At 38.7% G+C, this 25,380-nt stretch overlaps 1 protein-coding gene across 1 annotated transcript in view; it reads right to left on the reverse strand.

Annotated features, from left to right (window-relative positions):
* Nucleotides 1-14,133: 14,133 nt before the first annotated feature.
* AFF2 (AF4/FMR2 family member 2) overlaps nt 14,134-25,380 on the reverse strand; it is a 191,105-nt gene continuing 179,858 nt past the window's right edge. The window contains exons 16-17 of the mRNA XM_036305891.1: nt 18,759-18,949; nt 14,134-14,479 (exon numbers count right to left, since the gene is read on the reverse strand). Coding sequence (XP_036161784.1) covers nt 14,358-14,479; nt 18,759-18,949 — 313 coding nt within the window. The 3' untranslated portion in view covers nt 14,134-14,357. The remainder of the gene's footprint in view (nt 14,480-18,758; nt 18,950-25,380) is intronic.

The following is a 25,380-nucleotide window of genomic DNA, read 5'->3' on the forward strand; positions in this document are numbered from 1 at the left end:
GGGATTTTAAGAATATTTAGGGTTCCAAGGAACATACTATGGGATCTGCATATGAGCTTCCAAGTTAAAATGTCTTCTGGTTTTGAATGACTTTTGATGTCCTGTCAGAGGCAGGCGATGGCTCAGAAATTCAGGCATATACAAGGATCTAGTCCAGCAATGCCAGACATTGGGCTGGGGTGAGAGTAGGTATGGGACGAGTTATGGGGTACAGGCCAAGCTGGAGGAGCTTTGGTTTAAAAATAACTCTTAAGCCTGACTGCAGATTAGAATCACCTGGAGAGCTTTAGCAACTACTCACCTCGGGGGTTGGAGCTGGGAGTGTGGGTGAATAGTCCAAAAAACAACTAGATCAGAATTTCTGGCGGTGGACCCCAAGAATTGGTAAAACATTAATCTCAGCTAAGTTTGAGGTGCTCTGTGCCAAAGGGTAGGAGATGAGCTGGACCCTAATTCTAGAGCCAGGGCACAGGCCACCTACCAAGCTGCTAAAGTATGGGGGTTGGGAGGCAGCCATTAGTGTAGGAGCTGGGCCTGAGTGACAATGGGCTTTGATTATGATGTGTTTGGTGGTCATTGTAAGACTTGTTCAGTGAGTAGCGGCCAAGACTTGGCTAGTTTATGGATTGTCTGGGTTGCTTGGGGGGGGCAGGGAGGGCTGTCAGGAGGAAACCCTACCACCACTCCCTGTCAGTTGACCTTTTAGTGCTCTTGGGTGTAGTGAGTTTAAGGGATTTTGAGGCTGACTGAAGAAAAATATATGAGTATGAGGTGGCATCAGCAGCACGATGGAGAGCCACTGGGCCAGGCAGCTCTGAAGGACAACAATGGCTTAGGATCCTCATAGCTCAATGGTTTACCTTATACACACCTAGCAGATATTGGGCAACGTTTTTTAGAGTATGCAAAGCAGGCAGACTCTAGATGGGTAAAAATCTACTTATTTGAGTTCTACTGAAAACAAATGGACGTGTAAAATTTTGAGGCTTTTTGCCAGTGGGCGTTTGAGCTAACCAGTCCTGGACTACTGTGAAGAAGTAAACAGTACAGGGACCAATGCACAGAGGCTGTCATTTATATAACACTAGGATATCTCATTTAAACTTTCCCTTCAGATTAGTCTGGAGTGTTTCTTGTTTGTTTGTTTGTTTGTTTGTTTGTTTCACAAATGCTTCAGCCCAACTATGGCTTGTGGAGAATCTTTCCAAATGAATCTTTGTGAGGTAAGAGTTCTGACTGCTTCCTGTGTTAGGCTGTGTCCTCAAAATCAGAAAATCTGGCAGAATTTCAGATCTCCACCACATTCTCTGCCCAGGTCCACCCCTGCTGAAGATAATATTTCCAGAGAAGGGTAGCCCTCCCTTTGTATTTTCCCTCACATCTTTAGGCTGCTGCAGAGCCTGTCTTATTTGGGAAATGACAATAAGTTCAAGCAAATTGTGGTTTGAGCTAACTGGGAAATTTCTGGAGAGTTAAAAAAGCCTGAAGAATACACTGAGCTTGGATTCCTGTGGGATGCTTTCTCTAGAGCAGTAGAAACATCATTATCGCCTGTTCCCTCTTTACTCTTAAAATCTTTCTCCAACCACCCCCAAGAAGGTGAATAGGATGGAGAGCAATGGGGAGCACTTTTAAAAATAAGTATGGAAGGGTGATTCTTCCTCCTGGTTTCACATTAGAATTAATAAAGATGCTTAAAAGCTAGAGACCCAGACAGAGACAAAGACCTATGGAATCAGAATCTCTGGGAGTGAGGCCAGGTATTTGCATTTTTAAAGCTACTTTGGTGTTTCCCCAGGATGGAGAGTCATAGGGCTAGAAAGACAGGACTTATAGGTCATTTCCTGGCTCCTACTCACCTCCTGAGCTCACATACTAGGTCCTGTGACTGTCAGACCCAATAGAACTCTAGCTCACAGTGCCATCAGCACATAACTCATTACGGTTCCAAAGGTCCCTGAAAATGCATGTCAATTTCAAATGACTATACCTGAAAGTTAGGGGCAAAATTCCCCTTAGCAAATATCAGGTTTTATGATGTTGTTTCCTTTTCTAAAAAGAGACAGAAGAAGAGAAAATAAAGAAGGAGAAGGAGGGAGGAATAAGGACAATATAGCATACTCAAAACCCAAAATGTGTCTCACGTGTTCTCCATATAAAGCATGAGTCTCAGTGCACTACCAGGCTTCCGTGTGGTACACTCTGCCACTGCCTTCCCATTTGTGGTATATCTTCTGCAAGCAATGCAACCTTGCAGTTGCCCTCATAGGATGAAAACTGTTGTTCTTGATAATGGAAATGTGTCAGGGGAAATTATTGGGGCAACGCACTCTCAGAGTTGCCAAGGCGGATGTCAGATGAGAAATACAGGTCTTTATAACATCTTGCTCACCTCTGGGAAACAGGGAGAAGGCTGGTATTATCAACTCCATTTTGTATAGAAAGGAATTAGGGCACAGAAAGGTTAAGTGTTTCCTTTAAGTCAGGCAGCAAAAGCCTGTTCTAAAATCCTGCCTCAAAATCCAGGGCACTCACTCCTCTGGTATGCTGCATTTTCCTCCTGAACTGGTATCCACATGTCAGAGACAAGCAGTTAAGCCATATTGGGCCTGCCTTCCTAGTGAACTGATTTAAAGCTCTGCCAATCCAAGGCATGACCATCACCCCAGCCAGAGTGTCTGGCAGTGCTGAGGAGATGGTGCATTCTCTTCTACTTGTTGCTTCCAAGCACAAGGGGCCCCACCTTAACAAAACTTTCCTGAGTTGCTGACTCCACTTAGGCCCTGCTCTCTGTCTTCATGGAAAGCAGTGCTTCTGGAAGGGTAGACCAATGCCTTTTCTTTAGAGTCTTCTGGAAGTACGAAGATGACATCATCACTTTCTGAGGGTTTATGTTCCTCCTTTACTTTTGTTTCTGAAATGAAATGATGCTACAGCCAAAATATCATTATGTATAATAGTGAGAGGCAGTAGAGGGAAGTGGTTAAGATCAAGGTCCTTTGGGCCACACTGTCAAAACCCTGGCTTTGTGACCTTAGGCAAGCTGTTTAACCTCTATGTGCCCTGTTTTATCATCTATAGAACAGGGATATAATAGAACCTATATAGTAGGACCATACACATATAAATACATAAATTAATAGATGCAGAAGTGTTAGAACAGTGCCTGGCACATAATTAGAGCCACATAAGCTAATTAATTAGCATAATCTCATCACTCTAATTTTAAAAATGTCATTCTGCATATTTTCTCTCAGTTCCTATCTGCTTGCATAAATACTTTTACCAAGGCATCATCATAATTTATAGCACCTGGTTTTTGAGAGAAGTAGAAAACAACTTGGTTGCTTGAAAACAAATTTATAATCCATTTAACTTGATTTACTCAGATCAAATATTTCTTCATTATCTCATAAGAAAACTGTTCCTATTTACAGATATAGTAGGCTTACAGTTTTGGAAAGGATTTGAAATTCTTAGTGATAGTGTTACAACCATCAGTTTCAACCACTTTTAGCTACATTTGTGTTCACATTTGGACTAGGATCATGCAGTATCAAAATATTTGGTGAAGGTGAATATAGTTCATTTGTTGACAGAAAATTCAGCCAAGCTGATTGTTAATATTGTGTTCTGTACTGTTCTTATCTTTGCAAATTCTCACTTCACATGGCCAGAGACTATATTCTATATCTATACTAATAATAGAAGAATATGCAAATTGTTCAGGACTCCATCACAGTAACACCCGAACAGCAGGCTGCATGGGGCAACCAGGCTGGCAGGGAGGTTGTCAGAGACAACCAAATGACTAAACATCAGGCTATGTGGGGTGACCAGGCCAGCAGCGGGGGCAGTTGGGGGCAACCAGGCTGCCGGGGGGGGCAGTTAGGGGTGATCAGGCAGGCAGGCAGGTGAGCAGTTAGGAGCCAGCAGTCCCAGATTGTGAAAGGGATGTCCTACTGCCAGTTTAGGCCCAATCCCGAGGGGTCCCAGATTGGAGAGGGTGCAGACTGGGCTGAGGGGACCCCCCATGCACAATTTTTGTGCACCGGGCCTCTAGAAAATAAATATTCTAGATACCTGAAACCTCCTCTTTTGTCTAGTATTTTGAAGGAAATTGTTCAAAAATATATGGCATGCTCTTTTGCCTTATAAAAAAAGATATACTTAAGAAAAGTTAAGCTTTTCCTGATGGCTTTAAATCACTAGTGTAACCCAAAAATATTGCTTAGGCTGCCCTCCTAGGCCAGTGGTGGTATCCTTCTGCAGTAAATAGCCACAGTTGGCTGTGCTTCTCTTTTTGGTCTAGTTTTATTATTTACTCTCCACTCTGCAACTACTACAGCTGTTAATTTATACTTTGTACATTTTTTGTGTTGTGCAATAGGAATCCAGATAACTAAACATTTTATGATTTTCTCTTAAATGGTCTTTAAATGATGGTTCAAAGGCCTCTATTATAAAATGAACTGGCTGTGTGAGAGTTAATCTTTATGGCCCTCAATTTTAAAGCTGTTGAACTAAGTGAGAGCATTGACTGTATTATAATACCACAGGGGTGGTAACAAGGTAGTTATGGACAGAAAGTCTGTAAGCAGAATAATCTACATGTCTAAAATGAGATTTACATAAAAATTTTATTTTGAATTTTTTAAATAATTCAATGCATTGGCAGTATAGTTAAAGCCTCTATGAGAGAAACCAATGCATGGGCTCAGCCAATATCATTTTTAGAGAGACATCATATTGGAAAACAATAAAACTACATTAAAATGTTTACACAGAGTTACTGTACTGACAACAAAGCACCAGCAAAATGCTTATGTGCCACACATTTGAAATTCAAAGCAACACAGGCAGATACAGGTTTATACATATAAAGCACATGAAACCAGTTTTTAGGAACCAGATACCATTTCATTCATTGATTGATATTAGAACAGTTACATTGATCTATACAGAACATCTGAACTTACTAAATTTCTGATGAGATGAGCATGCTTGTGACAGTTGGTGAATCTGCAATAAGTATGAATATTGGAAAGCTGCACCCCTCAAAAAAGTGGTTCAAAAGACCAATTGGACTATAATAAAACAAAGGGGGCAGCTTACGAATAATCACATTTTAAAGGCCGCCTGGGTTGCCACCAGTGTGGAAAAGGGTCTTCCACTTGGGGCAGGGTCTCAGAAAATTTTCTTTTCAGGAAGCAGGCCAGGCTATTTCTAATTGTTCTGCTTGTCTAAAGATGTGGAGGGAGCCAAGACCTTGAAATTGACCCCAGGGGTTTGAGTCGCAGTTCGAGGCAAGCTCACTCCAATCCTGAGGGCTCAAATCAGCTTATTTGTTGCAGTTGAGGTGGCCTTTACCTTCCATCCCATGTGTCTTGATCTAAAAATTTCCTTGGAAACTCAGTTAGATTTGAACAGAGCCTCTTCCCTCACAAAGGCCAGTGGAATCCATGTGGTTGAACCATAATATTATGATAAAAGCTTCCAAGAGGAAAGGAGTTTTCATTTCAAACACTGAATTTATATAGTAATGTAGTCATGGCCTCCTGGAACTGTAAAATAATGCTCTTCAGGAAGGGAAAGCCAAAATCTCATGAAGGACAGCAAGCCAGACATGTTGCACATGTGCACACACACATACACACACAGATGATGTGTTTTATTTGTGTAGTTATGGCTTGCCACAACAGTTCAGCAACATGGTGTGGAGAGTACCCCTGCACACAAAGCATATGATGACATTTAAATTCCCATTTGTATCCAGGTTACCCTATAAGTATTTTCCATGACACTTAAATATACAAAGTTTCTGTTTAAAATATGCATGAAAATGTCTTATTTTTTCAAGAACAAAAGATATTTATAGAGTCACATCTTCACTTATAACATGTTGGGATTATCTTTCTGGTTCTTATATACAAGCTAATGAGAATGTTAGGAAATACTTCAAATGAGCACACAAGACAAGAATGTGCCTCTCAGGTACCAAGCACACACACACACACACATACACACTGTAGACCAGGCAGAAGAAAGCTCTGGCAAGTCTCAGGGGTATTTTTCAAGTCTCAGTTAAATGACTTATTGAAAAAACAGGTGGAGTCATTGTTAAACTGCATTAGGTATCAGAGGGCATTATAAATATTTCCCTCAGCAAAAACTACATCTGTCCTTAGCATTTGTCAGTGTGGAGTGGAGAAAGGCCCAATGAACATGGGGTGTTCCTTTTTGAAAAACCATCAATGTTTACTTAGATTCAGCTATCATTTCTGGCCTGTAGACTGGTGTAATGCAGGTTAACCAAAGACTCCAGATCTCAATATTTTGATGAGAGAGAGAGAGAGAGAGAGAGAGAGAGAGAGAGAGAGAGAGAGAAGAAGAAGAAGAAGAAGAAGAAGAAGAAGAAGAAGAAGAAGAAGAAGAAGAAGAAGAAAAGAAGAAGAAGAAGAAGAAGAAGAAGAAGAAGAAGAAGAAGAAGAAGAAGAAGAAGAAGAAGAAGAAGAAAAAGAAATGCATAAAGCAATCAAACTATTTATTTAGTCAATACTAAGGAACACCTTCAGGAAAAAAAGAAAAGGAATAAAAAAGAAAAATATAAACTTAAAAGCCAGCTTGGCTGAAGTGTTCTGGGAAATTTCTTGAACAGAAATTTGTTTTTTCATATATGTAATGGTTACTGCAACATCTGAAGAGGTTTTCCATTGCCAGGCCTCCAACTGAATTTCATTGAAAAATCCTGATATAAGTAATCTCATCTGCGTGCAACAACACCACTTGCTCCAAAATCAGGTCATAAAGGTCAAAACATTGCTTCACAAAGTTATACAGTTGGACAAATGAATTCAACAGACTAATATTTATACTATCATGTAATAATGTAGTTATTATAATATGATTTCATAATACAGCATGCCTTTCCAGTGGCATGTTTTGAACCAGAACACATCTACATTTTTATTAATTTATGTCTTAAAAGTATGAACAGGTACAATTCAGAAACTCACATTTAATTCAACTATTTTTTTAGAAAGAGGAAGATCCCAAGCAGGAAAGCGAAAGCCAGAGTCAGAGAGAGTGGGAGAGGAACGGGGGGAGAAAAGCAGGAAGAGCAAGAAGAGAGAGATATATATAGAGAGGGAGATAACAATAACAACCTCAGCCATAAGCACAACAACCACCATCACAACAACTACCACCACAAGAACAGAAAAGAAAACCGTCTCTTCTTTGAAGGACCCCAAGGATGTGTCACTCAACTAACCATGTGTGCCAAGGGGAAGAATTTTAAGTATCTTCCAATCCCAAGTAGCCTTCTGAGTATGATATCTGCACTGGGCTCCCTTTTGATGTATTAATTTTATCTGGAAATAATACTACTTCAAACAATCTTCAGAAGCACTCCGATGAAAATAAGAATAAAAGCAGCAATTTGTAGAACTGAATAATTGTAAGGGATTTTATCTCAGACATTTCTTTTTGTAAAATATCCAAAGTAGAATCATCCAGGAAGAACACTATGTGACAAATTGTCTTGAGGCAGAATCAATATCATTAATAATATTTGTGGGTATATATGATTGATTAGTGAGGATGATTTTGAAATAGGGAATCACTAGAGGATGATGAACACAATTCTAGCTCTCTGTATCCAAGCAAACCGGTCCATTGCCTTGGGAGACTCCAAGTCCCTGTGTGAATGTAATGTCAATTAAACTGGCCCCAGATGTTACCCCTTTCCAGTCAGTACTTACAGTGCAGGGATCAAATGCCGCTACAAACTTTGTTATTGAACTGGCCACAAAAAGAACTGCAGGGGCAAAAGAAAGGCCAGAAAGAAAGAGTAAGACACATATCTCCTCTGGGGCTAACATTCGACCATGGACACAAGCTTGGACATAACACAGAAATGTAAAGAAAAAATAGGATTTTAGGGCAAGTTTGTCAACCTTTCCAGATGTAAACCTCTCATTAGCTACAAAAGATGTGCAGGACCAGGAGAACAGGTCCTTTGAGACTTTCTATTCTACTCTCAGGATGATTTATGATGAGGAGCTCTAATAAAAAAGATGTGTGTGTCTTTAATGAAAACCTCATTCTCCTAAAAAAATATATTTAAGTTTATTCTTTCTTGTTAGTGACCTTGGCTTTCTTTAAAAAGGGAATTATTTTGGTTTAGATGATTATTTCAGAATATTAATTATGTAATTGATACAGGAGGAATTCTGGTTGAATTTAGAGCTAGGACAGTAAGTAGGTATTTTTAACTAAAAACATATGTTAAATTAATAACTTCAATATCTAATAACTAATGTAAAAACCTTCTGAACAACATTAGGGAGAGGAGGAGAATTACTGAGTTTCCATATTATGAGAAAACAACAACTATATTTTGGCCTGTGCTATTCTCCATAGAAACCCTCATGTTCCCTAACTACACAAAGGCTACCAATTATTAGAAGAAACAATAGTGAATAATTTATCCAATTTAGATTTACATGTTAGAAATACCACTAGGATGTTTAAAAATAATAACAGTAACATTCACCTATGCTTATTTTAAACAAACCACGAGGATTTTCTAAGTACTTATCTCACTTCCATTTTACCTTGAGGATGTGGAGATGATGAAACCACCCCCACTGATCCACCTGTGTTTTGGGCTCAAGAGGTCTTCATTTTTTTCATCTATCTCCAGCTGAAAACTCATATCTCTAGGGCCTCATCATAAATTACCTACTTTTACAGGGGATTGATGCATTTTTAAATGATGTAATAGTTTGTCATTGAAGTACATGTGTGTGTCCAAATCCTCTTCGACTGGCTGCATTCAGTACTGTGTTGGAGTTGGCAGGCTCAATCTCCCAGCTTTATGTGCATCTCTCACCAACTCTGTGTTCAATGACATCATAGCAGCTTGAAATCATCTGTGGTGGGAGTATTTATACCACAGAAATTGGCAAATGCTACAGATCAAGTGTTTCATCTTCTCAGAGAGCTTATTGTTAAACATTTTACCAGTACACCACTGGTTGCATGCCAGGCTGACCAAAGGAGAAGCTAGCTCTTGATCTGGACAACATAGCACTAACACAGTCTCTTTTGGAGTTCCTCCAATTTGGCCTCTTTCCCAGGGGCTCCTCTTCCACTAATTTCATAAGGACTGCACAGCCACAGAAGGGCATGAGGATTTGGGATGTATTTGGCTACTCATAGTCACCCCACTGGGCTTTACTCCCAGAGATGTTTCTATTGGGTAGCCACATGTATGATGCATTCCAAAACCAAATAGGTTAAGCATTTGCAATTCTTATTAAGCTCTGAATATGGCAGGTGACTTCCTGCTACAGAGGCTGGAGAACAATGAGTCCCTCAGTAGGAACAAGCTATCCCCAGCTCAAAACATCCACTGGGCATTCTTTTTAAAAATATATATTTTATTGATTTCAGAGAGGAAGAGAGAGATAGAAACATCAGTGAGAGAGAATCATTCATCAGCTGCCTCCTGCACGCCCCCCACTGGGGATAGAGCCCAAAACCCAGGCATGTGCCCTGACCGGGAATCAAACCGTGACCTCCTGATTCAAGGTCAATGTTCAACCACTGAGTCAAGTTGGCCGGGCCACTGGGGTATTCTTCAGGAGTTTTCCCACAGCTGGTCTGCATGCTGCTGCTGCAAGTGCTGGCAGGCAATGGGTTTGCCACTGCAGCATCTTGCCAGAGGCCTGGTATCAGAGAAGCTTCCTTTGCTTCCCCCTTCCCTCCTCAAAGTTTGGTATAAATCAAAGAGCCAAAAAAATTGAGGTCACTGGCAAAAGAGTTTGAAATTTTGAATAAAGTTTATTAAACACCATTAGTCTACACTGCACAGTTAATGAAACAGCAAAGCTCTACTCTCTTAGAAGACTGATGATTGATTATGGATCAGAAAAGAAGTTCAATGTTCCCTAACCCAATGTGAGCCTGATGGGTGATTCATTAACATCTCATGTCAGAAGCAGAAAGGGGCAAGAACTGCAGCCTGGCCTGAAGGGCTTCCCTACCCTCTACACTCCCCACAATGCAATTTTCTTTGAGTCACTAGATTTCAGAGGAAAATGTGATGCTCTTGGTAAAGAGGGCTTCTAGATTTGTGAGGAGGAGAATGAATGGAAAGGGAATTAATACGTTTTATTTCCCAGAAAATATCAGACAATAGGATTAATGTCTGAGATAGCCTATCCAATTAGCCTCCTGCCAGGGTAAATGCTGATTATCAACACGCAGATACCACTTCTATTGTTGGGGTTTGCTAACACTGAAGAGAAAATGAATCAGATTTTAATTATGAGAACAAGACTGTGTGAGTGGAAATGAGAAACAACAACAACAAGAACAAAGAACAGAAGGAGGGGTAGAAGGAGGAGGAGGATAAGAAGAAAAAGGAGAAGAAGAAGGAGAAGAAGAAGGAGAAGGAGGAGGACAAGAAAAAGGACAAGAAGAAGAAGAGGAGGAAAAAGAATTTAGTCTGCCAGCTGCATAACATAGTAGTGACAACTGGCTCAACATTTTCCCCCACAGAATTGAATTTAGGGGCACTGAATCAACCCATTAATTTGATATTGTGTAGCTATACCATCTTGCCACACATTTTCTTAATGGGTATAGTGATGCTTCTCTAAGCAAGCAGTTCATTACATTACTGAGTAGTCCTACTCAGTGATCCAGTTTGGTTCTCCCACCTGCCAAATCATGCAGGTGAATTTCATCATGCCTGTTGAGAAGGATGTGAGGGTTTTACCCTCACAGATAAATTAATTTTGCCTTCAAAAATGCTTTTCAACTTCATACTCCAACTTCAACCCCCGGGATGCAAATTCAAATGAAACAAAATCTGAATTAGAAACCTTTGGGAAAGATACAATAGACCAGATATCTTTCCAATTTAGACACAATCCAATGTATTTACTGATGTAATGTCCAAATGACAACCCATCAATTTGAAAATTCAACAAAACACATTTTAGCAAATGGTTTCTAATTTAGAAACTTGGTTATTGACTGAAGGTTTGAATCTTTTTATGTCATTATATGGAAAAAAAGGCGTCCCAGCCTCAAGTCTTTTAAAAGTTAACAGCAGCTAACTTTTCCAATTATATCATCCAAATATAAAACGACCAGTATTTTTCCAATGAGATTATTAAATAATTAACAGATTAAAGGCTGGCTAACAACATGTTTATGGCTAAATTCTACTTGGAGGACCACACTAGTATACCCTTTTCAAATTAATCCTACCTACCAAACTCAGACAGTAATATGCCAAAACCACTAAAAAACCTAAAGTCAATGAAATATACAAAGCCAAGCCAACATCATAACACAGACATGTCAAAGTCTCTGTGGTTGAAGTATGGATAACTAATGAAGTCATAGTGGTGGCTTTACCTGGGTCACTTTGCAAGGCTGAGATCATTTGTGTACTTGCTCAGGTGGAGCTGGTCACTGTTCTGCCCATTATCCTACCTCTATGTGCTTATTGAGATGTGTCTCACCAAGCCTCCATCAAGGTCTCAAGGCAGGATCTCTCATTGCCATCCACATGTCTTGCATCCCTCCCACAAACTGGTACACTGAAGAGATTACTTGGCAAACTATCTCAATCCCTCAAATAGCTGCACATCTATGACACATATCACCATTTATAATGTGATAGAGTGCCTAGAAAACAGCAACAATCCTTAATCATGAAATGGAAAGATATCTCATCTCCAAGGACAGGAAGGCGAATTATCCTCCATGTTTAATTGGTTTCTAAGCTGCTTTACAAATGGGTATACTAAATAATCTCGTGGTGGTCCTGAGCTCGACTGTCAGATTTGATAATTGTGCTGCTGACTTGGCACACACTACCCTCAGCTACCAGAGAGGACATCAGGAAGCAGGATTCTCTGCTACCTCCCTGTTGTATGTAAAGTAAACATAGCAACTTACTGAAACTAGAGTTACAAGTCTTACATCCATGAGGCAATATGCTTGCTTTCCTTGGAAATTTCCCCTAGCATTCTAATATCTAGTTTCCGGTGATTTTATTTCTAGTAGAATCTGCTCCTAAATCCATGATCATCTCAGAATGTGCTCTAGGTTGAATTTGTAAGGCAAGCCAGTGGGCTTCATTATACAGGGTGAGACAAAAGTAAGGTTAAAGTCATGAGTACATGAAACTTAGAGTTTATTCTTGAATCATTATTTATTAATTATTGTATTATTTTCCATATGAACAACTGTAAACCTACATTTGCCCCAGCCTGTATAGTAATAGTCATGCACTCTACCTGGTAAGCCATTAAGATAACTTAGGTCAATGCAAAGCCATCAGCTTAATTTGTTATATATGACACCCACCTTGGGTGATTGGAGTCTTTCATATTATTATTTTCCTCATTTAAGAGACTCAGAAAATATTCTCTGAGGTTTCATTTATCTCTGTGTGTCTGCATGTGGTAGTATTGTTGCTGAGACTGTGAATGTAAAGCTTAACCTCACTGGGAGCATAAAAAGTGCTGGGTTCAGTTACTGGAACATTACCAGCAGTCATTTTAAAAATGTGGTTTCAGCCATTGGAGTAAACTGTCACAACCTTATTATACAACAAAGGACCGGACCTTAAACTCAATGATGACCAGAGAAGAGCTTAGGTCTGGTTATTTTGCAACTGTGGTGATATCTAACCTTGACAATAAGAGTGCAGAGTGATCCTTTGCTGTTCCAATCACAAACTTGCATGAGTTGGTTTAAAATTCATACAAGTTTTCATCTTTCATGTGCATATATCTATTATTTAACTTGTCATTAACAGTGAACAAAATTCACTAACTCAGAAAATTAAAGGCTATGAGGAATTATATACCAGCAGGTAATTATACAGAACTAATGCATGGATATTGTCTAGCACATGTGGGGAATTCTTCTGGTGAACTGGAATACTAAAGATGATATTTACATTGTAATGTTTAGGGCCATGAAATGGATGTACAGGGTTATAAGGGGTGGGGATAATTGCAACTGATCTAGAAATGTCCAAATTGGGTGAACTGTTCCTAATCTTCAAGATTTTTTCAAAAAAAATTCTAGGTTAAAGCATTGCCTCCAGACTAATTTTTGTTAAAAGACTAGCTCTACTACTTAGAAAATGTGGACCTATCTTTGGAATTTTAATGGAAATGACTCATATTAATAGAGACTTGAATAAAATCAGTGATTGTATTTCAGTTAAAATCTAATGAGCCCCTGAAAAAAGTAAAAGAAAAGAAATAGAATAGAAAATGAAGAAGAAAAAGAAACCTTGTAAATAGAGATTGGGGATATTAATTGGGGAAGTCCATATTTTAAAGCCACTAGAAAGCAAACTGTATATTATTATTTCTAGGTAGTGACAACTTGACCTTTGATTCTAGAGATTTGAGCACAATGCAATAAAAAAATCCTGCCAATTTTGGACCCAACTATCAGCATTTTGGCTACTAGGGAGTGCACCCACGAAAGTACCCCCCAAGAGGAGTGCTTTACACAAAGAGAATTCCAGGTGAATATTTACATTTAAAATTATGGTGTTCAAAAATATTTATGCTAGCTGATGCCTTAAAGTTGTCCAAACAAATATTGCCACTCATGGTTATTAAAATTTTAAAAATGGGGAATCAGGGAGAGGGATGCTAACAAAAATGTCCTCTGGTGCTTGCCACAGTATTGTTTTAAGAGTGGCATTACTATGCTCATTTATTTTCTTAATACATGATTTTATGATATTGCTACAACATCTAACTAGTGAATTTTGACAATGAAAACTCTCACCTGAAGATCAATTCTATAGGAACCACAAAACTTTAACAATGGATTTTGAAATACATTATTTTCTGGACATAATAATATAGTTTGGGGAATGGCTATTGCTGAAAATTTGAATACTTGATGGTCCTTTGTGTTTAAGTATATATATATATATATATATATATATATATATATATATATATATATATATTTAATTTCTCAGGAACCTGTTATTATAGCAAGTATTTTCCATTCTTTGTTTTGGGTTGTGTGGATGTGTTATTTCATCCAGCACAAAAGGATGGTAGGATCTAATAAATGCATACAAAATACTAAAAAATGACTAAGTAATAAAACATACACTGTTCTCAAGTTGTAGTGTCCACTTACAATGATTTCTGTTTTTCACAGATATCGAGAAAAGCACAAAAACAAACATAAAGAGAACGTTCCAAATGAGTGGCGTTCCACCAGTAACCATTGATACTCTGGTAGAGGTAGAGTGATGGATGGTAATGTTGGACATGGGGGAGCACCCACTACAACAAATGGGCATCGATGCGCAGCCAACACAGTCCCTGGCGAACGTAGCGGACAAGATTGGTCATGCTGCTGTGCTGGGTCAGAGGCCCCATCAGTGTGTCCAGATCTCCAAAGAATTCTGAAAATCAGAGCAGATCTTGGTCAAACCTTTAAATGACATCATGAAAATATGCACCAGATTGCTTAAGCTGACTTCATGCAACAACACAACCATGTGGACATAGGAAAATGTATTCATTGTTCATCCACTCATAAAAAATTATAGAGTACTTACTAGGGGACTAAAGCCCCATATGTATATAAAGTACTATTATTTTGATCTTTAGTTAGATCCAAAATCTCTGCAGCATAAATAATGTTTGTGTTATTGTGATTAATAAAACACAAATTCATTTAAATCTGCTAATTTGTAGTAATATTTTCTCAGACAACAATTCTAAAAGTACATTAAAATCTTGTGGAGGTTTGTGAGACACACACACACACATCACGATATGTATATATTATATATTATATATAAATGTATTTGCCTATATACTAGTAGTTATGTTTATATAATAAATATATAATTATACATTTAAATATACACATAAATGATATATAAATATATAATATATTTAAATATATTTTATATTATGTATTTAATTTACATTTTTATTTATTATAAATTTATATTTCGAAAGGGATCCTTATACACAAAATGGTAGAGAGCCATGGTCTATATGGCAGCAAGCTGTTTGTCATTGTATGTGGTATTGATTGGAAAATATTATCTTTTCATTTTTGTCAAAATAAACTGTGTTTACTGAATTTTCTTGGCATGATGAAGACATAGCCAGTGAACCTGGACAGCAATTATAGCCATCAGCTTCTAAGACCAAATAAACGTGCAGGAGGCATCTCATTTTGTAAGGGTTATTGCTTCAGGGAAGGAAAATGACCTTCAAGTATGTGTTACATAACAACTCTCCCTACCCCCAGGACACTGATAGTAAGAATTCCCAGCTGATTTTCCTCCAGTTGACTGGGAGAAAGGGAAACACTGATAGAGGTAGAGTGATGGATAGTAATGCTAACCAATGTTTACAGAGTATTAGAATTTCTGCTTTGGGGTGCAGGCAGGGGTAGGGGTTATGGGAAATACTATATAATGTCTGGAAACTAGCTAGGTGTCCCCTTTCCATGTCTAAATTGATTTGTCTCACACTGCGTTAATCTTGGTTAGGAGAGGGCTCTCTGCATCCCCTTTGTTAGCTTCCCACAGGAAAGCAGCTTCAGCCATGAGGAAATCACACCTGTGCTGGTTAGGGGTGAGGTATTTGCGGGGAGGCTGAGACTACTGTAAAGTGGTCAGGATTCTCTCTTGCCTTCTTGAAAAACAATTTCCATGCATAGGTTATATGTGCTTGATTTTCCAGCAGATGGTATTTCACTAAACAGTGAATTTATTCCTCATGTTATGCGTAGCATGTGGGCTCCTTTTCTAGATATCAACTTCATTGATTATGTGATATTTTTTAACCCACACTATGCAATAATAGTAATTCTGCTGATAAAGAAGTAACTTATTATTAGCATCTAAAACATTTTATTATGTAATACAATATTAAAAGACATGTTAAAGGACCTAGTCATTGTTGAATGAATGTGAGCAGCATGTGAACCTGGATTTCCCATAGGTATTCTTAACTAGATATTCAGGTCATCATTTTAATAACTGCTTCTAGCAAGCAGTTGGGAAGGTAGGGTACAGGGCTTCTAGACCAAAGGCCGGAGAGTAGAATCAGCCCCATTGGTCAATTTTAGCATTAGAATCTTCTGAAATAAGTCATCTGCAGCTTCATGGGTGGGTAGGCATGGGGCAGAAATGGAGACTTTCCACTGAGAGAGCCAACCTCACCAATTACACAATTGGGTAGAAAAAGGTGAAAGTACACAGTTGTCTCTAGTGGGATGCATAGTACCAATCCAAAGAAAAGTACCTCAGTTTCCCTATCTCTGTGTGGACAAGACAGATGTGGGAAGAATCCCAGCTGTAAGCAGTTCAGAAATGACAAGTATGTGAACTTCAAGGCTACAAAGAGAAGATTCCAAACAGGTCTTCTCCCCAGCCCACTGAACAACAGTGTGGTGACTGTGGGGGTGGGAGTAGTGTATATGGAAGAGGTCACAGAGGGGATAAATGGTGATAGAAAAAATACAATAAAAATAAAATAAATTACCCTAATGTATTTTTAAAATGAATGTAATTATGAAGGAAATTCATAAATATTGAACAGTCCTCCAGTTACTTATACAAAATAACATAGTGTTGGAGGCAGATACGCTAGCCAAGTTTTAAGATGCTTGTGCCTTTGCTTGCAATTCTAGAACCCTTGGATAGGCCTGGTTGTCTGGACCAGTTGGCTTTGGGTTTTCACCTAGAATAGTAGACAAGAATTATTCACTACTCAAGTAACTAAAGGCAGGAGCTCACGATGGTCTCTGAGGACCCATTATTAATATTGATCTCTAGATGGGCAGTCTAGTCTATCAGTTAAGAGTTCAGACTCTGGAATTGAACAGTAGATTCAATTCATGTTCCCAACATTAAGAACTGTGATATCATGGGTAAGTCTCTTAACTTCAGAGTCTCAGTTTCTTCATCTATGACATGGGGATAAAAGAGTCAACAAATTATAAAGCAAATAGTGCAGTTACTAGCATTTAGAAATTGCTATACAAACACATGTAACCAATATTTGTAAATAGTACCAGAAATCAATGTATATAGTTGAACTGAGGGTTAAAGTCACGAATTATGGAATATACTTTGATAGCTACAGAATCTTTGAATTATATAGATATATAATAATATAGAGTAAGGAAAGATAATTAATATTTGTAGGATTTCTAACTTGCATCTGATATTTTATGCTAGTTGTTTTACACATATTATTTCATTCAAAACATCTGTATCATCTTCTGGGTATTTTCATCATCATCATCATCTTATTATTATTCCCTTTATAGAAATAAAATCTGGGAAGTAGCTCACAGATTTAAATAACTTGCCTGAGGTACCCTAGCCAGTGCATGACCAGGCATGCATAAATGATCAGGCTTCAAAATCTGCAACCTTCCTACTCTACTGGAACTGTTTCTGCACATACTCAGCAATAGCTGTGAAGATGCAGCATGGAGGAGGGCTGGGTAGGCTGAACCTCATTTCATAATCAGACACTGGAGAGTACAGCCCCAGAGATTAGAGCAGCAGCTTTTCAGACAGAAGAAATGCAGACCAGAACCCTAGGGCCAGAGTAGAAATGAAAGGATAGCTATCTGAGTTCTGAGGACTCTGGGGCTTGGGAGAAAAATTGGGCTAGGAAGTCCAGTAAGTCCTTTGGAGTCAAACTCAAGATAACTTCCATCTGAATCTAGCTGGCCTCCAACTCCAACCTGAATACAGGAAAACCCTATCACTCACTGCACTGCTGGAGACCTAGTAGCACCCAAGTATACTCCATGAAGCTTGCACCACATCATACACGAGCAGCAGCCATTGGACCATGCAGGATACTAATGCCTCCCTATTCCTGACCAGACAGTTCTACTACTCCAAATTGCTAGTCACCTCTTTGCAGTCTGATGCCAAAAAGCCCACATCTATCCCCATCTTGACTGGTGTTGGGGTGTCTATGGTTCCTGAGCCAAAATAAGCAAAGTCAAATGAATGGCCAGGGCAAAAGTGCTGTTTATTTTTACTTTCCACATTCACTAACATAGTGAGGCTTCATTGTGAACTGATGTGACAGCTAGGTCATAGATGACAGCATGAATCACCAAAATTCACTTACCTTCTGGTATAGTAGGATCTTCCTTGCATTTTTTTTTTTTTTGTAGAAAACTCATGTGTTACCATGAACAGAACCTTTAGCTATAAGTGTGTTAAAAATACTAGCTGAACTTTGGCCCTTGCTTCTAAATTCAAGCTACATTATCATGTACTCACTGGAGCTACTGGTTATAATGAAGGTAGAAGGCCTCAGTTCAACCTTACCTCCCCCTCAGTCCCCCAGAAAGATTAAAGTTGACAAAAAAAGCCAACAGGATCAATAAATATGAAAATCTTTCTCTTTTTTCTTTGCCTGATTCTCTGTGTTGATCCTTACCATTGAGTGAAAATCTGAAATAGTCATTTGCCAACACATCACAGTTTAGATTAGTTTAAATCCAAGACTTTTTCACTTTCTAAAAAATATTGGTCACTGTGTCAGCACAGAGGTAACCCACTCTTCTCTATCTAAGCCCTGAAAATCAGAGACCGAAAGATAAGGCCACCAGGAAAATCCAAGCCCTTCAAAGCACAGTTGATTTCACCATGGGCTGTTAATAATAGGTAGAGCAGATGAGCATACCTTTATTCTCTCTTGTCAGTTTGTCGGCCATGTCCCAGTGTTCATAGCCCCGTAACACATTGCTAGTGATGTTGACATGGCTGGCAGCCATATGGTGAATGCGCTGGGGGATGATGACTGGGCCATTGTTATAATTCCCCATTGCATCGATGGGAGAGACATTGTTGAGACACATTGGAGATGGAGTGTTCCTGGGGAATGGGAAGAGACAGGTTTTGTTAGTCTAGTTGAGAAGAGTGACAATGGGGTCTAGACCTCCCTTATCACATGGGGACCTTCTCATAACACCATTTGCCATAGTGAGGTTTAGCATGGTGAACATATATGAAGCCCAAGTAGAGTGGAGCTTGTTCCCACATTCCACTGACTCTTATCAAATGACATCCTATAGTTTTTGCCAACACAGTAAGTTTCTCCAGATGCCCCAACATAGAGAAAGCTCATTATCTCCCCATTCCTTCCTCATCTGACCAACCCACACAGGGCTACACTGCCAGGCTGTAGCATGAGAACTTCTCCTTTTCTAATGTTAAATAGTGAAGTCACACTGCCTTTAACAACTATTGATGACTCCATGTGCATTGCTACATTCATTTTTAAATATAGAAAGAGCTGGTAAATATTTCTCTGGCATTAATTCTACCCAAAAATGTATTTCTTACTTTGAATATATATATATAACTGGTGTGATGTTTTAGAGAAAGAAAAAGCTGAGAGCTACGATGATTTCTCTACCTGCTGCCACAATGGCTATTGGCATTTAGAAAACAATATTGGTCTATTATCAAAGTGTTTTGTGAAAACCACAATGACTGGTTGTTACAAATGCAGTCACTACAATGAGAAATTTTAAAAAGTCTGCCAAGAAGCAGAATTAGGGAAGCTGAAAAAAGTAAGATTCTGAAGATCTCTTTAGGATTTTTTAAGACCGCTACAAGGATGGCTGTTAATTGCTGCCTATTCACCTGTATGCTGGTTTATAAAGAGAAGTCTTCGGCATTCCTACTTTGGACATTACCAATATTTGGAGATAATTTTTATTAATTATTTCATGTTAGCAACATGGAGTTACCTGTTGGCTGCATATAGAATGGGGGAGGGGGGCTGACATTAGATTGCCCTGCTGCAGACTTCCTTGGGATAGTCCCAAAGGCATGGGTACCTTCCTGTGCCCATGAGCAAGGTCCATGTTCACCTCTGCGCTCCATATACTCATTCATCCAGACTGCGAAAGACTGCCCAGTCAAATGCAGCACTTAATTTTGATTGAACATTTGAGTGGGTGAGTAAAACAAATGGGGGTAAGCTGTGATTGGGACTCCCCAAGTCTACCTATTTGAAGGAACCTCCTCCTCATTCCTCTGAACACTGCCCCCCACCACACACACACCATCAAGGATCCCTGTCTCATTCCTTCTCCCCTTTACCAGCCACTGCTGTTGGCAACTCTAGATTTCCAAAGTGACTGTGTTACTCAGAGCTAACCCTGCTCATAGAACTGATATCCACCCAGAGAGGCACATATAGAAAGGATCTGGGGGGAATGGCAATCACAAGGTACCAAAATGCCAAAGTGCTGCTGACTCAATCTAGAAGCAATTCAAACTGATATACTTGCCTCAAGACTCATGCAGTCTGTACCTATAGCCACATGAGAGCTTTGGTACATTTCTGCAAACAGATTAAATCTTCTGGTATGTTCTAATATGAGGGGGAAAGTGGATCCTTACCTGTTTTTCACTTGTCTGATGTAAGAGAGTGTGAAGGTTTTTCTGCTCTGTTTATAATTTATGAGATGTTTTGATACTTTTTGATATACAGATTTATTCTCAACAGAGGGGTGTGGTGGGGAGAGGTCCAAGCTAAGGGACCTAGGCACAGAATGGTCAGCTAATAACATACACAAAAAAGCAGAGAATTCTGGATTTTTTTTGTCATGGCAGGTTATAAATGCTATTGTATAGCCTTTCCCCCCAGTGTTGGTCATTAACTCTTAAATGTCAATTTAAGGCAATAATGGAATATATCCTCGTTTGTAATTTCTAGAGAAAACTTCAAAGCTGTCAGGTGTCACAAATGGTGAAAGGGAACCATATGTCCTTGGAAAGTACTGGAATCCCAGGATATCTGAATCCTAGCCCCAGTTCTGTTATGAATTGCTGTATTCTCCTGAGTATATCTCTTTCCTTTGTGGAGCGTTCTGTCTACTGGAAGAAAAGGTTGGATTCAATGATTTCCAATCATGTCCAGAAGTTACAAGGGGAAACAAATCACCTTGTACATCTTGAAAAGACCTTTTTAGTTTATAAATATGGAAGTGTTATTGAGGGGCATTCTTTGCCTTCCACTTCTTCCTTTCTTTGAAGTAATGAGTAGTGGAGTTGAGCAGAGCTAGGGCATTTGTTTGCTTTCAGTCATTACTGATCTCACATGAAGTTCCATGAGCTGACTCCCTCATGATCATGTCTGTACATCGCATTGTAATAATAAAATGAAAAATAATAATGTGCCTAAGAAATCATGACTCTGGTTAAAAGATGGCTCATACAGCACTCATCTTGGTATGACTCCAATTTCAACTTGGCTCTCCCCACTGCTTGGCATTCCTCATCCTATTTTCTTTCTGTGGGCCTGTTTGTAGATCTTGTCCTTTTCTTCATACATCCATGGCATGTACAAATGAGTATGCCCAAACAAGCACATGCTTCCCACCACTTCCACAACTAGCACCCTGGTCCAAGCCACCATCCTCTCTCAGCTACGCTTACCCCCTTGCTGTTATTTGGACTCAGTAGGCATTTCCCCACTGAAGAAGTGGTTGCAGTTCCTCTGCTTAAATGCACTTCCCTCAGGTATCTGCAGGGCTCACTCTCCCATTGTTCTCCTTTAATATCCTTATTAAAAATTGTCCTACTGCTCCCTGACCCATCCCCAGAAGCCCTTTCTATCCCCTTCCTTGTTTCTATTTTCTCGCTGACATTAATCATCATCTAGCATACTGCATATTTTTTACTGTCTTTCCTCCAACAGGATGTAACTTTGACAAGGACAGGAATTTTTGTCTATTTCTATTTATCCAGTGCTCTGTAGAAAAATGCCTGGTGCACATATTATGTACTTAATTAATATCAGTTAAGTAAATGAACAAATTGCCTTCCAGCTATCCCTCTATTCCTTATTTAATATCCACTACATATCAGGTGCCCTGAGGAGAGCAGATGAATACATATAGCACAAGGATAAAGAATATTTAAAGGGTCTGGCAAGTATCTTATGTATAGTCAGCACCCAATGTTTGGTGAATAAAAGAGTAAGTGAACCCTAATAATCTAATAGGATAGCAGAATCCATTAATTTCTAGCAACCTATGGTAACAAATCAAGAGCTGTGGGAGTTTTAAAAGCAGGATTGCTTATGATTTCCAACTAAAAAGGGTAACGATGACAACAAAAATGGAAGCAGCCACCATTTCTTAAAGGTACTATGTAGCAAGCATGGTGCTCTGGGCTTTACTAATAGTATCTCTAAGTTTCAAGACAACTCTATAGGTGAATTTCTGCCACCACTGTTTAACAGATGATAAAATGGCATAGAGAAGTGCACCTCCTTTCTGAGGACCACACAGAAAATAAGTCAAAGAGCCAAAATTTGAAAGCAAATCTGTTTTGAATGATGCCCAAGGGAGAGGGCATTTGGTGGATTGGGTGAAAAAAGATTAAGGGATTAAGAAGTACATATCAGAATTAACAAAATAGTCACCAGGAAATAAAGTACAACATAGGAAATATAGTCAATGATATTGTAATAACTATGTATGGTGCCAGGTGGTTACTGGAAATATTGGGGTAATACTTTGTAAAGTATATGATTGTCTAACCACTATGCTGGACACCTGAAACTAATATAAAATAATATTGAAAATAAACTGTAATTAAAAAAAATTTAAGAAGCAGATCTGTTTTTCTCAAAGTCCACTTTCCTTCCATTTCACCATGTTACTTAAAAGTCTTCACTGTACAAAAGATTTCACTTGATAAGGCTGTCCGCCTCTACCTTCACCCTTGTATCCATATTGGCTTATTTCCATTGCTCTCTCAGGCTCACAGGTATCTCACTCATGTTCACACAGGCATAGCCCTCCCAAGTTTTGTTTAATGTGGATATTACCTCCAGTGAGCACCAGATTCCTCAAAATCCTTTTACTGGCCAATGTCTCAAGCAAGTAGACATATCCATTCTCTTCTAACCCTTTCAGTGCCGCACTCACAGCCACCTGTCTACTGAAACAGCTCCTGTAAAGGCCTCAAATGGCCTCTTTCTCTCACAATTCCATAACATTCCTAGCTCTCTTTCTTTTTATTCTATGTGACTTTTGAAATTGTTGCCCAGCTCTTTAAACTGTCCACAACATGGCTTCCATGACTTTACATCAGGGGTTGGAAAATTTGACCTACTATCTGTTTCTGCATGGCCTGTGAGCTAAAAATGGTTTGAAAAGATGAATACTTGCAATCAATTTGATGTAAGGGAAACACTAACTTTGAATCTCAATTAAGTTAATATTTTTTCTTAAATTCCATTCTTATCCTTAGGAGACTTGTATTATAAAAGTTGTACTTAATTGTTATTATATTTTTAATTTCATCAGTAAATTTTTTCAGAAATTTATTTTTTCTTTTATATTCTTTCTATATAATAGCCTCAGTTTTCCCACTTGGCTGGCAAATCCCAAAATAAGTACAATTTGGCTCTTTACAGAAAAACTTTGCTAACCTCTCCTCTACACCAATATGATTTTTCTTCTTCTAACTGATTTATTGTTCTTCCTTCCCCTATAGCCCTCAAAGTCAGGGGTGCTGCTTCTGGAAGGTGCTATGAGAGGTCCTGTGTGGGGCCAGCTATCCTCATTCACTAAGGAAATTAGTCTTTTCTTGCAGATAAGAAGCCCTCCTTAACCAAAGAGGCTCGAGCTCTCTTTTTCTTGGGCTTCCAAAGAAATTTGTTCACACCTGTCACCGCCTTTTATGGGACTGTGCACTTCTGGAGTGCAGGGATCACATTGAATTCAGCTGGGTCCTCAGCCCCTCAAAAGGAAATGCACCTGAAGTGTTTGTTGAATAGACAAGATACTACCTTTGGATGATTGTTTTGAGTTCCCTAATTCATTAGCTCTATGGCCTACCAAAAGGAGCATGATTACTTCAGATAGAAGCTGCTTAAAAAATGATTTCAGGAGGTTTTTAGTATGACTTCACGAGCTTAGGATATTTTTGAGTTCTTTCATTTCCGATTTTATATGTATATTCTCAGTGATCCTTAATGGCTGCTTTCCCAAACTTGCTCTTGATTTACTCTGTGCTCAGAGAATATATTCGGCCTTTCAATGCTATTTTTATTTTCTGAACTTGCAGAGAAAAGTGTTCTTTCATTTTTGTTTGTCAATATGAGAGTAAGACCTAATTCAACAATTTAAATGGTACTGCCTTTCAATACAGTAATTGAGTTAATGCATAGTTTTTAAAAGCTCTGTTCCCACACTCACTCTGAAAGTCTTTACGATCTTAGAATTCAACATTCCACTGCTTTGGGAGTGTGCTTTGTATATACTTATAAAGTGTCAGAGGAGACTATTTTACTCTCAAAGAAAGTGTTTTGGTTAGAGATGCAAGACTTTTGAACTGATGGAAATTAAAAAAAACCCAGCTCTTTATAAATGTTTGTGTCCACAGTCACCTATTTTCCCTTCTCACTACTAGCTTAGGGTGGTGAAGGTGGTATTGGCATCAGAGTATAATTTAACGCTCAAGCAAGTAAGCGCAAACACATAGCCAATTCATGGCTGAGCCAGAACTAAGACTCAAAGTCTCTCTCTTAGAAAGAATAGCTCTTCAGATGGGCCAGGAAGTCATCAGGCCCAACCTTTTTATTTTAGAGATGGATAAACAAACCCTTAGAAAGGAAGGGGTTCACTTAGCTTACCTTGGAATATAAGAACAGCATCAGGACCTGGTCAACAGATTTCCAGACACCCACCCTACTGCTGGAAGATTGAGCTGCCCCAAGCACATAGAGCTCTAAATATGGCCACTAGAGTGGATGAGTTCACTGAGCCTTAAATCAGCATTACAGTAGATGCATTTATATTTTAGGTCAGGGTATTTTTGTATTAATATAAAAATCATCATGAAGGCTCAGATAATTGACTAGCTAAGTGCCTTCACATTTTTAGCACTATTATGCATTTGATTTTATTAAACAGCACTTACCTTATATCAATAAATATTTCATTGGTTTTTCCTTACTGAGTGAATTATTGAAAAATCACTACATTAAAGTTAACTTTTACCCTGCCTCCCTGAAATGGCTTGATGCTTGCCATCTCATTAACAGACATTTTTAAGGCTATAATGTAGCTTAAAGATCAAATAGTTAAAGAAATTTTTAATCAGATCATGTTAAACTTTTCTGTTTTGGAATTAGCTAAAATCTGACTAGAATTTTGTGTTTACAAAAATTACCATATTCTCAAAATTGACCTTTGATTCTGAGTTGTCAATACAAAATATTTGGGGTCTATTACATCATTGATTTTCTGAAAAAGGAATTTTCATAAGATACTTAC

Source organism: Myotis myotis, unplaced genomic scaffold, assembly GCF_014108235.1.
Source record: "Myotis myotis isolate mMyoMyo1 unplaced genomic scaffold, mMyoMyo1.p scaffold_m19_p_4, whole genome shotgun sequence".
In the NCBI taxonomy this organism is placed as follows: Eukaryota; Metazoa; Chordata; class Mammalia; order Chiroptera; family Vespertilionidae; genus Myotis; species Myotis myotis.